Genomic DNA, 14,189 nt, shown 5'->3' on the forward strand with positions numbered 1-14,189 from the left:
TGGGAAGTAAGCAGTTAGCTCAGGAAGGACCCTTGATGAGTAATTCAAAATCCAAGGGCCAGCCAGGCACCTGTAACCACCACACTGTAGAGGGTCAGACAGACAGGTGGCAAGTTTGAGAGCATCCTGGGCTACATAGCAAACCCCATCTTGAAAACAAACAAGCAAAAAAATAAAAAAAAATGTTAAGCCAGATGCCTGCTGTTCCTCACGGGATAGCCCCCTTTCATTTGAACACCAGGTTTGTTTCGTTTTGAGACAGAGTTTCTTTGGATAGCCCTGGCTGTCCTGGAACTCACTCTGTAGACCAGGCTGGCCTCGAACTAAGAGATCTCTGCCTCCTGAGTGCTGGGTGCTAGGGCAAACGGTGTGCGCCTGTGCCTGGCCTACCTTGGACCCTCTGACTTTTACTTTTTCTTCTCTTCAAACAGGGATTAACATCCTTGTGAATTCCAAGGCCTTCCAGTATTTCATGTGTAAGTGTGAACCATCGCAGCTCAGGGCCCCTGTCCCCTGAGTCCTTTGTTCTTGGAGGTAGAGAGACGAGATCAGAAGGGGGCCAAGCACTGGGTTCTGTCCCCAGTACTCTTCAAAAAACAAAAACAAACAAACAAAAAAAACCCAGCAACACTCAGAGATCGCCATGATTATTACATGCAGAAGTAATTGGATGTGGTCACTTTCTGGTCCTCTGCTCCCTCACTTCAGTTCTGTGTCTCTGTTGCAGGCCTCGGTCCTTTGGGAGCATAGTGTGGATAGGGCCCCTCCTGTTTCAGGATGTTTCCTCAGCAGACCTGAGTCTGTCACCTTGCTAAGTTAAGGAAGCAGTCCTGTTTTTGCTATGCCTGTCTCCCACATACCTAAGTCCTTATCATTTGGTACTTAAGTCCTGAGTCTTATGGCCTGACATGGTAACCATAGCAACATGTAATTCTCAACATTTAAGCCAGTTGGAGGGTGGGGAACCTAGCTGAGTGTGGTGACTCGTGAGTGTAGTTCCAGCACTCAGGAGGCTGAGTGACTGTCACAAGTTCAAGGCCAGCTTGGCCCAACTCTTATCTGAAGGAAAAAAAAGATCGGGGGATAGAAATACCACTTGGTGATAGAGTGTTTAACTGGCACACAGGAAGTCCCTGGTTGCCCCAGAATCACACAGAGGTAATAGCAGAGCAACAGATCAAGTCCCCAGCACCTCTTATGTGCTTGACAGCCAGAAGAAGGAACTGGGGCAGCAGCCCCACGTATTCTGTCTGGCCGAGGAGCTCTGATTCCTTCTGAGAAGAAATGATGTTTAGAGGCCACAGTCTGAGGGGGAGAGGGCTCACTGCTTGGCACTGACCGTGTCCCAGCTTTCTGCAGACACAGCCAGGGTTTTGTTTGTTTATTTATTATTGACTTAGTACTAACTTGTGAAAGCGATCATTTTATTCAGAGGTCTGATTTGAATCGAGGAGGCAGAAACCCATGGAGACACACCTCCTCTGTAGGTTTCCTTCAAGTAGCCTTGGCTGTCCTGGAGTTAACTCTGCAGACCAGGCTGGCCTTGAACTCACAGAGACCTGCCTCCTAAATGCTGGGATTAAAGGTGCGAGTTACTACCACCAAGCTGGTGGTTCAGATTTTCAACCCCAGAGCTTTGTCCTAACTCACTACTCTGACATATCTTGATTCCCAGTCTTAACCCGAGGGTCCCCAGCGGCACAAGCACACGACCTATGTCCCAGGGTCCCAGCAGCAGCCCCACCACAGGACCATGGCAGCTGGAGTGGCACCTAGGGACGTATTTGCTCAGTGTGCCTCAGGTCCCCAGAAAAAGTTCCTGTCTCTATAATGCGGGCACATTGCCAAGTCTTTTCTTGTTCTGAGTCAGTTCTCACTGTATAGACCTGGCTGGTCTGGAACTCACAGAAATCCTCCTGCCTCTGCTTTCCCAGGTGTGGGGACAAAAGGTGTATGCTACTATACCTTATCTCATTATATTTCAGATCTTTGGGGCTTCCCTTCTCTCATAATTCCGTAGCATACTTAGACGGCTTCAAATCGGCTTTCAGAACGAGATATATTCAAGTAAGGTGTAGAGAATAACCACTACTTCCCAGAGGCTGACTTTTATTATAGCTTATTTTTCTGTTGTTTAAAAGATTTAAGAGGGCCAGCAAGATAGTTTAGGGGCTAATGGAGCTTGTCGCCAAGTCTGAAGATCTGAGTTCAGTTCCCTCAGGCCCACACAGTGGAAGGAAGAAACCAACTCCCACAAGTTGTCCTCTGACTACCACAGGTGCCTGGTGACGCACGTCCCACCCTGCTCCCCACAAATAAACAGCAAATAAATAAACAAGCATGTATATATATATATATATTTAAAGCTGTAAGAACTGGACATAGTGGCCAAAGCCTGTAAGTCCAGCACTCCAGGCACCGAGGCAGGAGGATCGTCCGGATTTTGAGAATAGCTTGGGGGTTCATAGCAAACACCAGGCTAGTCAAAGTCACATAACAAAATCCTGTCTCAAAAAAAAAAAAAAGTATATGCAAAGAGCTTAGATATGGGAGTGTGGTTAGGGACCCTTCCCCCTCTGCAGTGTGTCCCCATGGTCAGGGAGTAGAGACCACAGCACAGTAACACGCAAAGGGACCACATGTCTGTGGGTGGCATGCCCCTAGGTGAATGTGTCCATCTCTTCAACCAACCCCTGACCCCCATCCTGTACCTATGTCCCCTGTGTCTACATCCTGCTCCTGGGACGGATCCAGAAGGGAGAGTGTTGTTGGGTAGACGCTCTGTGACCATGTGATGTGGATGTGTTCATGCAGTCATTTTGAAAAGGAAAAGAAAAGTTTTCCTTTATTATTTATTTTACGAGTGTTTTTCCTGCCTGTGCATCTGTGTACCATGTGTGTGCTGGGGCACTCGGAGGTCAGAAGAGGGAGTCAGATCCCTGGGACCAGAGTTACGGATGGTTGTGAACCACCATCTGGGTTCTGGGAACTGAACCCAGGCCCTCTATAAGAGCAGCTGCTCTTAGCACCATGGTCATCTTAAAGGCAGACAAGCCCAAGTATATTGGCTGTCTGTGTTGACAAATTGGACTCCTCTGACCACAGTCACTGTAGGGATGGTAACCATGTTAGCTACTACTGCATTTCCTAAAGGAATCCCCGGTTGATGTTGGTCCATAGTGAGAGCTCTAAGCAGAAGTGGAAACCTTCAGGGATGGTGTGTAGCCCAGGCCCACTTTCTTCCCACCCCTGGGGGTCCTGCACATAGCCCTGTAAGGCCAGCAGGCCTGTCCCTCTGACCCCCTCTCACGGCTTCTCTATCGCAGACCTGGTGGTGGCTGTCAACGGTGTCTGGATCCTAGTGGAGACATTCATGTTGAAAGGTGAGCTCTGCCTGGGGCCCCTCCCTGCTTTACACAGAGTCCCTGGCTGACCGCAACCACCACTTCTGTCACCCCTCTGTCTCCTAGGTGGGAATTTCATCTCAAAGCACGTGCCCTGGAGTTACCTCGTGTTTCTTACCAGTAAGTGTGCTGCGTGGCTCTGCCCAGCTTAAACCCAGCTGTGAGAGCTCCAACCAGCTACAGCATCTCATGGCCCTTCCCTAAAACAGAACCTCAAAGGACCCCCACCTTAGAGGTTTAGTCTGACCCCTTTAGCCTGCTTCGAATCCACACACTTCTTACTGGCCCCTGGTCACATAAGGCACTCCACCATGTCCCTCAGCTTGGCCTCTAGCTCCCCTCACCAACATGTCCCACAGTTTTATCTCTACTGGCCCAACACGTCCCTCAGTCTTACCTCTAGCTGGCCCCCAACATGTCCCCCAGTCTTACCTCTAGCTGGCCCCCAACATGTCCCCCAGTCTTACCTCTAGCTGGCCCCCAACATGTCCCCCAGTCTTACCTCTAGCTGGCCCCCAACATGTCCCCCAGTCTTACCTCTAGCTGGCCCCCAACATGTCCCTCAGCCTGGCCTCTAGCTGGCCACCTCCCCCAGTGGGCTGGGGAGAACCCAGATCAGCATCTGATGTTTCCCTCTTGTCTTAGTCTATGGAGTTGAGCTGTTCATGAAGGTGGCTGGCCTGGGCCCTGTGGAGTACTTGTCCTCTGGATGGAACCTGTAAGTAGAGCTTACTGTCACCCTGAGGCAGGTGTCCAGGTCGGCCTCCCCTCCCACTCCCAAAGGGCAGGTGGCTCTGGGGACACCCTAGCAAGTTCTGTCTGCCCGTGAGCCAAGGCTTCTCTGGTGCTCTTACCTAAAGCCTCTGGGGTCACCCACACCAGTACTCATGGTCCCCAGAGTTGGCTCTTCCTAGTCATCAAGTTTTGTCACTTTTATAAGGGCCACAGAAGGTTCCACCTCCTCTTGGCTGGCATTGAAAAAAGCCACAGGGCAGAACTGAGTGTGGCAGAGCCGGTCTGACAGCATAGGCCTGTCATCCCAGCACCCAGGAGGTGCAGGCAGGAAGATCAGGAGTCTAAGGTCATTCCCAGCAAGCAGCTGGATATTTGCACATAGCTGGGCTATGCTGGTTGCTTTGTTTTGTTTGAGATGATGGGGTTTCTCTGTAACAGCCCCGGATGTCCTGGAACTCGATCTGTAGACCAGGCTGGCCTCAAACTCAACAGGGATGTGTCTGCCTCTGCCTCCCGAGTGTTGGGATTAAAGGCCTGCGCCACCACCGACCAGCTGTAGAGACCCTATTCCTTAAAAACAAAACAAAGACAAAAACAAAAACAAAAAACCACCACCAACAACAAAAAAAACCAAATGACAAGGACCACGTGGCCTCCACATGGCTCTGGAGGCCGTGCACCCTTTCCTTGAGTTAAAGTTAACTCAAGTGTGAAGTCAGATCACATCTCGAAGACTTGGGTCATCAAAATACGACCAGCAGAGTGGGAAGAAATCAGGAAATCAGAGTGGATGGGGCCCCCTGTCGTCTCCACTTAGGGTGCAATAGAGGGCTTATCCCTTGAACCCCGAAGTCAAAGTTCTGCCTGGGCAACAGAGACACTATATCATCAAAGCAGGGACGGGGACACATGCACGCACGCACGCACGCACGCACACCCAGGATCCCATCCCAGGCACTGGCCTGTACAAGGACAGTGGGGCCTGGGCCTGCCTGGTGTGTCTTGAGTCCTGCCTTCAAATTCTCAGTGTGTCCAGCAGTCTAGAGGCTACTGAGGCCAAGGCTTCGGAGTCAGAATGCCCAAGGATGACTCTCAGACCTGAGCTGAGGCTGGGGGATAGCCAGCTATAGGGCATTGTCCTGAGCACACCAGGCAGGCACAAGCCCCACTGTGCGCCGCGGCTGTTCAGGTCTCTATGGACGCCAGCTAAGAGCAGGGGTGTGGGAGGAAATTGTGGAAGGGAAGCCTGGAATGTCACCCACAAACTGGCCTTTTCTCCGGCGCCAGGTTCGATTTCTCAGTCACAGCATTTGCCTTCCTGGGACTGCTCGCGCTGACGCTCAACATGGAGCCCTTCTACTTTATTGTGGTCCTGCGTCCCCTTCAGCTGCTGAGGTGACCTGCAGGGCTTGGGAGTGGGCAATGGGCGTTAAGGGGTGGGGACCCTTAAGACTAGCCCATGAGATTTGCCAGCTGGCGGCAGGGCCCCCATCTTAGTCCGAGCTGTTCAGGATAGGAGCATGCAAAGCTCTCGATGGGCAGAATGGCCCAGCCTGCAGCCCAGGAAAAGCCACACTGCCTGCTTGCCCAGTGTTCTGTCAGGGCATCTTACTTTGAGGGACTGGAGGGACATCCCTGGTCGTTCCTCTTTTCCTGTATCAACCTATGTTCTTGGCACTTTGCTCCTGCTGCCTGGCTTTTACAGGTCCCAGTGGGTCCCACTTACCTATATGCCTTCCTTGGGGCTTGGGCTCTTGGGGACTCAGGAGTCAGAGCTGCCTTGACGGCCTACCATGTCCTCACTCTCTGCCATTCCTTCCTGGCCAACTAGAGCAAGTCTGCTGTTGATTGACTGTGCACCCCCTTCCCTGAGCTTGTCCGATTTTACACCCCCTTTCCTGAGTTTGTCTGATTGGCACCCCCTTTCCTGAGCTTGTCCAATTGTGCACCCCCCTTCCTGAGCTTGCCGTGTTATCTGAGCTGCTGGCTTCATCTGTCCAGTCCAGTGGGGGACTTGCTGCATTTCTTTTTTAATTGCATGACATGATGAGGCTAGCCCATTCTGGCTCCTCAGAGTCTTGGCTTGCCCCTGGTGTCCCGGGTCTGTCCCGTCCAGTGCCACAGTCTATGAGTCCTGAGGGAAGTGAGCTCAGCTTGCACAAGTCTTCTCAGCCTTGTCTTGATGTGGGGAGAGGAGTGCTTACAAGGCTCTGGCCCTGAGGAAGGGGCTGTGTGGCCATGCCCCTGCCTCTGTGGTGCCAGCAACATTGTTCTCGATGCTCAGGTTATTCAAGTTGAAGAAACGCTACCGCAATGTGTTGGACACCATGTTTGAGCTGCTGCCACGAATGGCCAGGTACTGCCCGCCTCTCAGCCTGCAGGTCCAGGCAGCACGAGACTCGTTTAGGGATTTGGGGAAGTGGGAACAAGGAGGACTCTTAGGAAGGCTGGATTCAAGAGTTTGGGGGTGGTCTTCAAAGAGACAGAATCTGGACCCTGCAGGTCCCCTTGGCAGCACTGGCCTGGCTGAACTGTCTAGTGGGGAGGGCAGGGAGCTGTCAACTTACCACCTGTGTCTACGTTCACAGGTAAGGGGTCACCTGTGAGCCTACCTTCACAGGTAAGGGGTGCATTTCCGATCAAGGGGCATCTGTCCCTAGCGTCCCCCCACCATGAGCCTCGCGGCCCCTCCCCTGCAGACACTTTTCGATGGTCACTTGGCTAGGGCTAGGGGCATGCCTCCCGCAGTCAGTGCCGGGGGACCAGGACGCGCTGCAGCTGCCCCTGTCCCCTCCCTCCCTCCCTGACTGCCCTGTCCCTCTGCCTCCCCAGCCTCGGCCTCACACTGCTCACCTTCTACTACTCCTTCGCCATCGTGGGCATGGAGTTCTTCAGTGGGCGACTGTCCCCCAACTGCTGCAAGTAAGTGGCTCGGGTGGCTTTGGGCCTGCCCACCATGGGCTTTGCTGCTAGGCTGGGCACACAGAGCCGAGTGACAGCATGGGAGCCAGTGTCACCCATCTGTAGCAGGGCTCAATCGACACACCCCTCCCCCAAACCAGAGCAACCCCTCACCCCGATATACTGTCCAGGAGACACCAGGACCCGGCAAGGGACTAGAGAGATGACACATGGCAAAAAGATCGCAGGGCTGAGGGATGAAGAGTGAGGGTGACACCTCCATGGCCCTGCCCCTTCCCCTCCCCTCCAAAAGGAAATGATCATGACCCACCATAGGTGTGTCCAGTTACGACTACCCACGCAGCCTTGGGCGCTGATGGGGCACCAGTGACCCTCGTATGCATCCAGCTGACGGTTGCACCGAGAGCCCATACATGGGTCACCGCAGCTCATTCCAGTCCTCCTTCATGGGGACACTGGGCATAGCCTTGCTAGTGAGCTCCCTGGTGTGGTGGGCACCTAACTCTTACAAATGACAGAGGAGTGTATAAAGCCGGAGTGTGACAAACAGGGTCCCCCGCCAAGTGGAGCTACTAGGTCAAAGCGGGGACACATGCCCAGAGGAGCCTGGGAGGGTAGAGGAGACCCCCATCTCTTACCACCTCCGCCTCCTCCTCTGAAGGCTGCAGACATACCCAGCAATGGTGCCTGGGGCAGGATATGGGTGGCTCGGAGAGTCAAGGAGACCCCTAGCCAGACCTGGGTTTGCGTGCTTGTCCCAGTGAAGGCGGCCAGTCATCTTGTAACCCTCCTGCCTCCTTGTCTTCCTCCTTAGCTCCAGCACGGTGGCTGACGCCTATCGATTCATCAATCACACGGTGGGCAATAAGACCAAGGTGGAGGAAGGCTACTACTATCTCAATAACTTTGACAACATCCTCAACAGCTTTGGTGAGTGAGTCCTAGAGGAGGCCTCGGTCCGGCTCAGAGCTGCGTAAGGCCTCCCCCCATACCCAGACACCGGGTGCCCTTCCTGGGGTCCCTTCTACAGCGGTTCTGTGCGGCTGTAGATCAGGCGGGTCCAGACTCACCCAGGCACCAGATCTCACAGTGACGGAGAGATAAGAGGCCCTAGCTGGAGGGCTGGAGGGTCAGCATGGCGTGCCGCAGTGCCAGCAGAGGGGACTCAGCACACCACTGCCATTTCAGTACTCACATAGCCCCTGACATAGGACCTTTCTGCTCCCTGGGTCCTTGCAAAAGCCTGGTGAGGGGAGGATATCCCCCCACTGGACATGGCCTCTCGAGGGAAGGGAGAACCCCTCTTGGCTCCCGTCTGTACCCAGTGAAGTCTGCTGCTCTCTCCTTGCTACTAGTCTTAGCCAGAGCTAGCCCACCATGGGCTGTTTTGTCAAAGGGCATGCCTTTTGGGGAAGAGGTTGGGTAGCAGGCCTCCCTTACAAGCAGTTACCCAGACATTGGTCTGAGGCGCACCCCCACTTCCTCTGCAGTGACCTTGTTTGAGCTCACCGTTGTCAACAACTGGTACATCATCATGGTAAGTTCTGGGACACCCCCCCCCCCACCACAGGCCTGGAGAGCCATTTCTCTTCCTGTCCCCACAGTGCATGGGGTCTTTCATCATGCTCTAGTGGAAGGTGCTGGTGTGGGTGGTGCCCCCCTTTGGCTCTGTGCTGCTGCTGGCTGTGTCCCCCCACCCTGTGCACCCTGACAGCCTCTGGGTGTCTGACGGTCAGCAGTGTACCACGCCAGGTCTTTCTCCCCCACCCCATTCCATAAATTCTCTCCTGCTGAAGATTATCTGTGCTGACCTGCGTTCCAGTCAGCCATTCTGGAAAGGGCTGGGGTCTGAGGCTACAGAAAGGAACGCTCAGATCCGAGAAGCGAGAGGCCCTCACCTCAGGGCCCCACAGTCACAGGGAGGGCCAGGAAAGAGCTGGGTGTCACTTGTCTTTGGGCTTGGGCTGATGGACCCAGGAGACGGTGGCCCGTGCTGCCCACAAACTCACTCACTGCCCCCTCCAGGAAGGCGTCACCTCGCAGACTTCCCACTGGAGCCGCCTGTACTTCATGACCTTTTACATCGTGACCATGGTAGGCTCCGCCACAGCCATCTTCCCCCCTCCCCCCTCCCACCCCATTCCTGTCCCCGGGGCTGCAGTGCCCAAGAGGAAGGGCCTCGCCTAACGGCGCCATATTGCCTCTCTCCGACCAGGTGGTGATGACCATTATCGTGGCCTTCATCCTGGAGGCCTTCGTCTTCCGCATGAACTACAGCCGCAAGAGCCAGGAATCGGAAGGTCTGTACGACTCACGGCCCGAGCACTGGCTGCCCACTGGCCATCCCAGGCCTGCTTGTCTCACTGCAGCACCTCCGCTTTTGCGTTTGCCTTGCCTGTCCAGGTCTCATGTAGATCCGTTGTTAGAAATCTAATAGAAAAACGCCCCCAGTTTCTAAACGTATAACAGGTAGCCGCCATCCCTTCACCTTGAGTGGGAAAGGCTGTGGGAGGAGCCCTCTCAACCCCATACAGACTCTGACCGGCATATACTGCTAATAGCCAGGACAGAAGGACAGCTAGTCCTGTCAGCCAGTGCCACCTTTCCCTATAACACACCCCAGCTCCCGACTCCCAGTGTGAGCCTTCAGTGCAGCCACGTTTCTCTGCCATGCACTCAGACCGCCACAGATCCCTGTTCCGGGTGTGAGCAGTTCCTTCTGCAGCCCGGTGGCCTGGCTGCTCACCCTGCTTCCCGCGTGTGCGGCCATCTTCACTCTTACCTGAGTGGCAGCTCAGTGTTTCCGGGCACAACATGTACAAAGCCCCAGATTGCAGCCCCGAGCTGAAGAAAGGAAAGAGAACGAACGGCAGAGCAGACCCTCCCGTTCCCACCCGTTCTTAAATCAGTGTGGTAGCAAGCTGGTCGATTTTTATATATGCACACAAACGCGTGTGAGTAGAGTCAGTCCTGCTAGCTCAGCGATCCTCAAATCTTTGCGTCCTCAATTCTGCCTGACGCTTTTCTGTTTACTTGGAGACTTTCTCTTCAAGCCCTTCCTGTGAAATAGGTGCTCGTGTAGCCCAAGCTGGCCTCAGACTTGCTAGGCTGGCCTTGAGGTGGTCCATGCACTCTCCATACCCAGATGCTGAATTAGCACATCTTGCTCTCCCTGATGCCCTGTGTCCCTGTAGGCTGTTGGCTAGACATACTGCCTTCCTGACGCACTCAGCCTGCTAGTGAGGGGAGGGGGAGTAGGGACCACCAGTGGCTGCCGCAGGGAGTGAGTACTGCTTGGAAGGAAGATGAGACTCCACAGTGGGGGGAAGTGGTTACGGGACTCTGCCTTCCCCACCCTCAGTGGACAGTGGCATCGTCATCGAGAAGGAGATGTCCAAGGAGGAGCTTCTGGCCATCCTGGAACTTCATCGAGAGGCGCGAGGTACCTCCTCTGATGTCACCCGGCTGCTCGACACCCTCTCTCAGATGGAGAAATACCAGGTAAGGGGCCACAGGCTCTGCAGCTGCAAAGGGGGGCGGGGCCTGACACCTCAAGCAGGTGGCACCCTTGCAGAAACCTCAGTGGGGTAGGAGCAGCCTCCGTGACCCAGCCCTAGGCGAGCCCATGCCACCTGCAGCCATGCACACCTCATGGCCTCGGTTCCTCCTTAGCAAAACTCCATGGTGTTTCTGGGACGGCGATCGAGAACCAAAAGTGACCTGAGCCTGAAGATGTACCAGGAGGAGATCCAGGTACAGGCCAACACCCTGGGAGACGCCCTTCTGGTGGGGGGCTGGGAAGGTTCCTTGTGCTCCGTGGGACCCAGGACCAAGTCCCTCAGTGCTGATCTTCTGATACTTTGCAGCATTCCTGGGTGGCGGCTCTCCCACCCTGTCCACTGCATGGCCATACCACCCCTTGGAGGGTGCCCAGTGCCCCATGGGGATCTTTCTAGAGATCTGAGTGATAGGAGGGAAGAGACCAGGGTCCCTGCAAGACCTGCTGCCCAGACAAGGAGGCTGTTTCCCTCCTCCTGCCCCTGTTACCAGATGGGAATAAGCTCAGGGCGATGGCATTTTGACTTGGGGCCTTTTGATTTGAAGAAGGATAAAGTCAATTTCTCCCTTCCTTCCTTTCCCTCCACCACCTCCCAGTCTTCCCATACCAGCAGCTGTTAAAAGTACAAAGCACCAGCAGAACCCCAAGGCGTGAGCCCCGCCTAGGCTCTCCTTCCTCTGGGGTCTCAGGGACCTCCTTGGCAGAAGCTCCATCATCATAAGACATTATGGTCGGCTCCCTTACATATGTGAAGGCCACTGAGCCTTGGTGTCACTGACAGACCCCACCCCAAGGGACAGAACAGTCTGTGCCTTGAAGAGCAGTGTGGACAACTGCCCAGGACCACCCAAGGCACCTAGAGGCTGGGCCACCTGCATCTTCTCCTAGCCTGCCCAGCCTCTCTGGTGTCAGTTTCCCCTCTGCTAATAAGGGCACAGCCACGGGAGAATGCTTTAAGGTCTCAAAGTCTGTGGTTTGGGTACTGGTTTCTTTAAATATGGGGGGGCTGTTTAACACTTGCCCGACCTACCGAAGTACCCCAGACCCTGGCTTTCCGGGGAGGCCGGGAGATAAGTGGCTCTGGGTTTCTGAAAGGCATCCCTGAGGCCCATTGGAAGGCAGCAGCAGTGTCTGAGCCTGGGACCTGGCCTCCTCCAGAGCCTGAGCCAGGCCGCTAGTTTTGTGGCCTTTTCTCTACTTGGGGCCATTGTTTGTATATCCAGGGCTGTGGTCATCTCAGTGGGCAGGCCTGGCTCTGCCTCTGCTGTCTCCCCCCCTAGCAGAGGTTCTTCCGCTGTCCCTCTGGGACTGTGTGTCCCTCACATCAGTTGGGGGAGTGGGAGAGATGGCAGGCGAGCCACCCTGAGCAGCACCCACTTCTTCTCTAGGAGTGGTACGAGGAACATGCCCGGGAACAGGAGCAGCAGCAGCTCAGGGGCAGCGCGCCAAGCCCTGCAGCCCAGCAGACCCCCGGCAGTCGCCAGCGCTCCCAGACCGTCACCTAGCCCGGCTCCGTCAAGCCAGCCTCTTCTATGCAATAACACCATAGTATTATGTACTACGATGTATGGAAACCATGTGTGTATGTAGACACACTCATATATATGCACATATTTACACAGAGAGAGAAAAGGACTAGCCAGGGTCCGTCCGAACCACCTCGCTCTGTCTTCCTGAGCTCCAGAAATTGGTTTAGGCTGGAGGCTCAGACCTGGCTGAGCTCTTCCTACCATGGAAAATTCTGGAAGCCCTCCTGCTCAAGAAGGCTGCTTAAATAGGCTGTCTCATCTTAGCAATGCCAGCATTCCCTGGGGGACCTTGCTGTAGCCTCGGGCTTCGTCCCTGCATTGTTGTCTACTTGTCCTCCAGCCATCACAGGTGTCTGTGTCTGGTATTAGGGACAAAACCACTAGGAAGAAACCCCACATCCCGCTGAATGGCGTCTGTAGATGACAAAGTGCTAGAAGGTCCCGTTGAGGGAATCAGTGCCTGGGACCCAGTGAGAAACCGGACAGAGGCCAGAGATGGCTCAGAGACAGCAGAGTGTACTCGCTCAGGCTTCTAGTCCTTTCTTGTTGCTGAAACCCTTCCACAGCCTCGTAGGGAAGCTCACCCAGCAGGAGAAAGCCAACTGGAGACCCTGGGAATTTGACTCATTCAGGAGGAGTTCATTTGAACTGGTGCTGAAGGCAGGTCCCTCACCCCCACACCTCCACTCTTGCAGTAGACACTGTGTTTGGGGAGGGAGCCACACACAGCACAGGGACACTAACTGCCCATCATAGCAGTCCCTGGCCGGCCACCACGCCACGGCTAGCTGCTTTTCAAGGACTCTGAGGCACAGTGAGTACTGGCGTCCTCCAAGGTTCTCATAAGTTAGGTGGGTAGGGGAGGAGGGTGAGGTGAGCACTCAGCAGCCTTGTACCGTGCCTTGTGGGGGTTCTTTTGATGTCACGGTTGGGTAGTAAAGTGGCAGAGGCAGGCGTAGCAGGGGTGGAGCCCTGGTCACTTCATCCTGCTGTGTTGTCCACAAGGGGTGGGAAGGAGGCAGGGCTGTCTGAAGTTGCCAGGCAGCCCTGTGAACCTGCCCTTCCGAACCTACTGCTGCCTGGGAATTGGAGTGGGCAGGCAGGCACAGGTCCCCTCCCGTTCTCCCAGCTGCTGAACCAGGGGCCAAGCCAGAAAGTGGGTGTTTTTACTCTAAATAAAGCACAGTCTGCCCCACACCGCACCCTCAGGAAAACCACTGGTTTCCACAGAGAGTCAGGAGACTGGCAAAGTCCCTTCCACCTCAAAGAGCTCTTGGCCTCTACCTAAACTCAACCTAGACTCTAGGCCACAGACCTGAGAAGCAACTTCATCTAGCTGGCTGCCTTAGCTTGTGTATGAGTGGCATTTTGGAAGCAGAAAGGGGGGAGGCCTATGAAGAGAGCCTAGGGCCTCTGATTAACCCGCCTGGTTCTAGGCTACCCCAGGTACCCTTGGTCTAGGGGAGCAGGCTCAGGCAGAGGGACTGGTCTTGGGCCCTGATAGAGGTACTAAAACCCCCAGGTTCAGCACATACCAGCCAGGTGCCTGAGGGAGTTTGGGCTGTCAGGCCAAACTGAGCTTGTCCTGTAGCCTGAGAAAACCTGTCCCCACAGAAGTCACCTTGAGCACACACCAAGCTGACCCTCAAACTTGCTAGCCCAGCAGGGAACAGACTGGGTCACCCAGGGATGTAAGCTGAGGCCCCTGGGATCCTGTCTAAGCCAGCTTCCCCTTCCCTCAGTTCAGCTGAGTGGGAACTGGTGGCTCCCTGTCATAGCCTAGCAGGGGCAGCTATGGAACCAGACTGGGGATAGGCACTCTTGTGGGAACTGTGCCCGACCCCTCCCCCTTGCTCCTCCTCCCCCACCTCAGCCTTACACCGTGCAGACAATCATTTTGTATGTGTTAAGAGCCATGATGGAAGGTTTTATACAGTAATTTGTTACCTAGGAACCCACTGTGCCCTGATTTCTGTCGTGCCAATAAAGAGCCCCTGCTTTATAGACTTGGCTGCAGCCTTTGACTTCCAGCTTGTTGGT

General features: G+C 54.7%; 1 protein-coding gene across 4 annotated transcripts in view; it reads left to right on the plus strand.

The window, feature by feature from the left end:
• Tpcn1 (two pore segment channel 1) overlaps positions 1–14,153 on the plus strand; it is a 56,368-nt gene extending 42,215 nt beyond the window's left edge. For 2 of the 4 annotated variants that reach the window (XR_015633870.1, XR_015633869.1), the window contains exons 15-29: positions 432–476; positions 3,327–3,383; positions 3,471–3,524; positions 4,050–4,122; positions 5,427–5,534; positions 6,424–6,495; positions 6,728–6,759; positions 6,972–7,061; positions 7,876–7,991; positions 8,552–8,598; positions 9,087–9,155; positions 9,277–9,361; positions 10,423–10,562; positions 10,734–10,814; positions 12,009–14,153. Coding sequence is in view for 2 of the 4 variants with exons in the window: in XM_087577684.1 (XP_087433810.1) it covers positions 432–476; positions 3,327–3,383; positions 3,471–3,524; positions 4,050–4,122; positions 5,427–5,534; positions 6,424–6,495; positions 6,972–7,061; positions 7,876–7,991; positions 8,552–8,598; positions 9,087–9,155; positions 9,277–9,361; positions 10,423–10,562; positions 10,734–10,814; positions 12,009–12,125 (1,154 nt within the window). In the remaining 2 variants the exon portion in view is untranslated. 4 annotated transcript variants of the gene reach the window in all.
• Positions 14,154–14,189: the final 36 nt, after the last annotated feature.

This window comes from Rattus norvegicus, chromosome 12 (assembly GCF_021556685.1).
Source record: "Rattus norvegicus strain SHRSP/BbbUtx chromosome 12, alternate assembly SHRSP_T2T, whole genome shotgun sequence".
In the NCBI taxonomy this organism is placed as follows: Eukaryota; Metazoa; Chordata; class Mammalia; order Rodentia; family Muridae; genus Rattus; species Rattus norvegicus.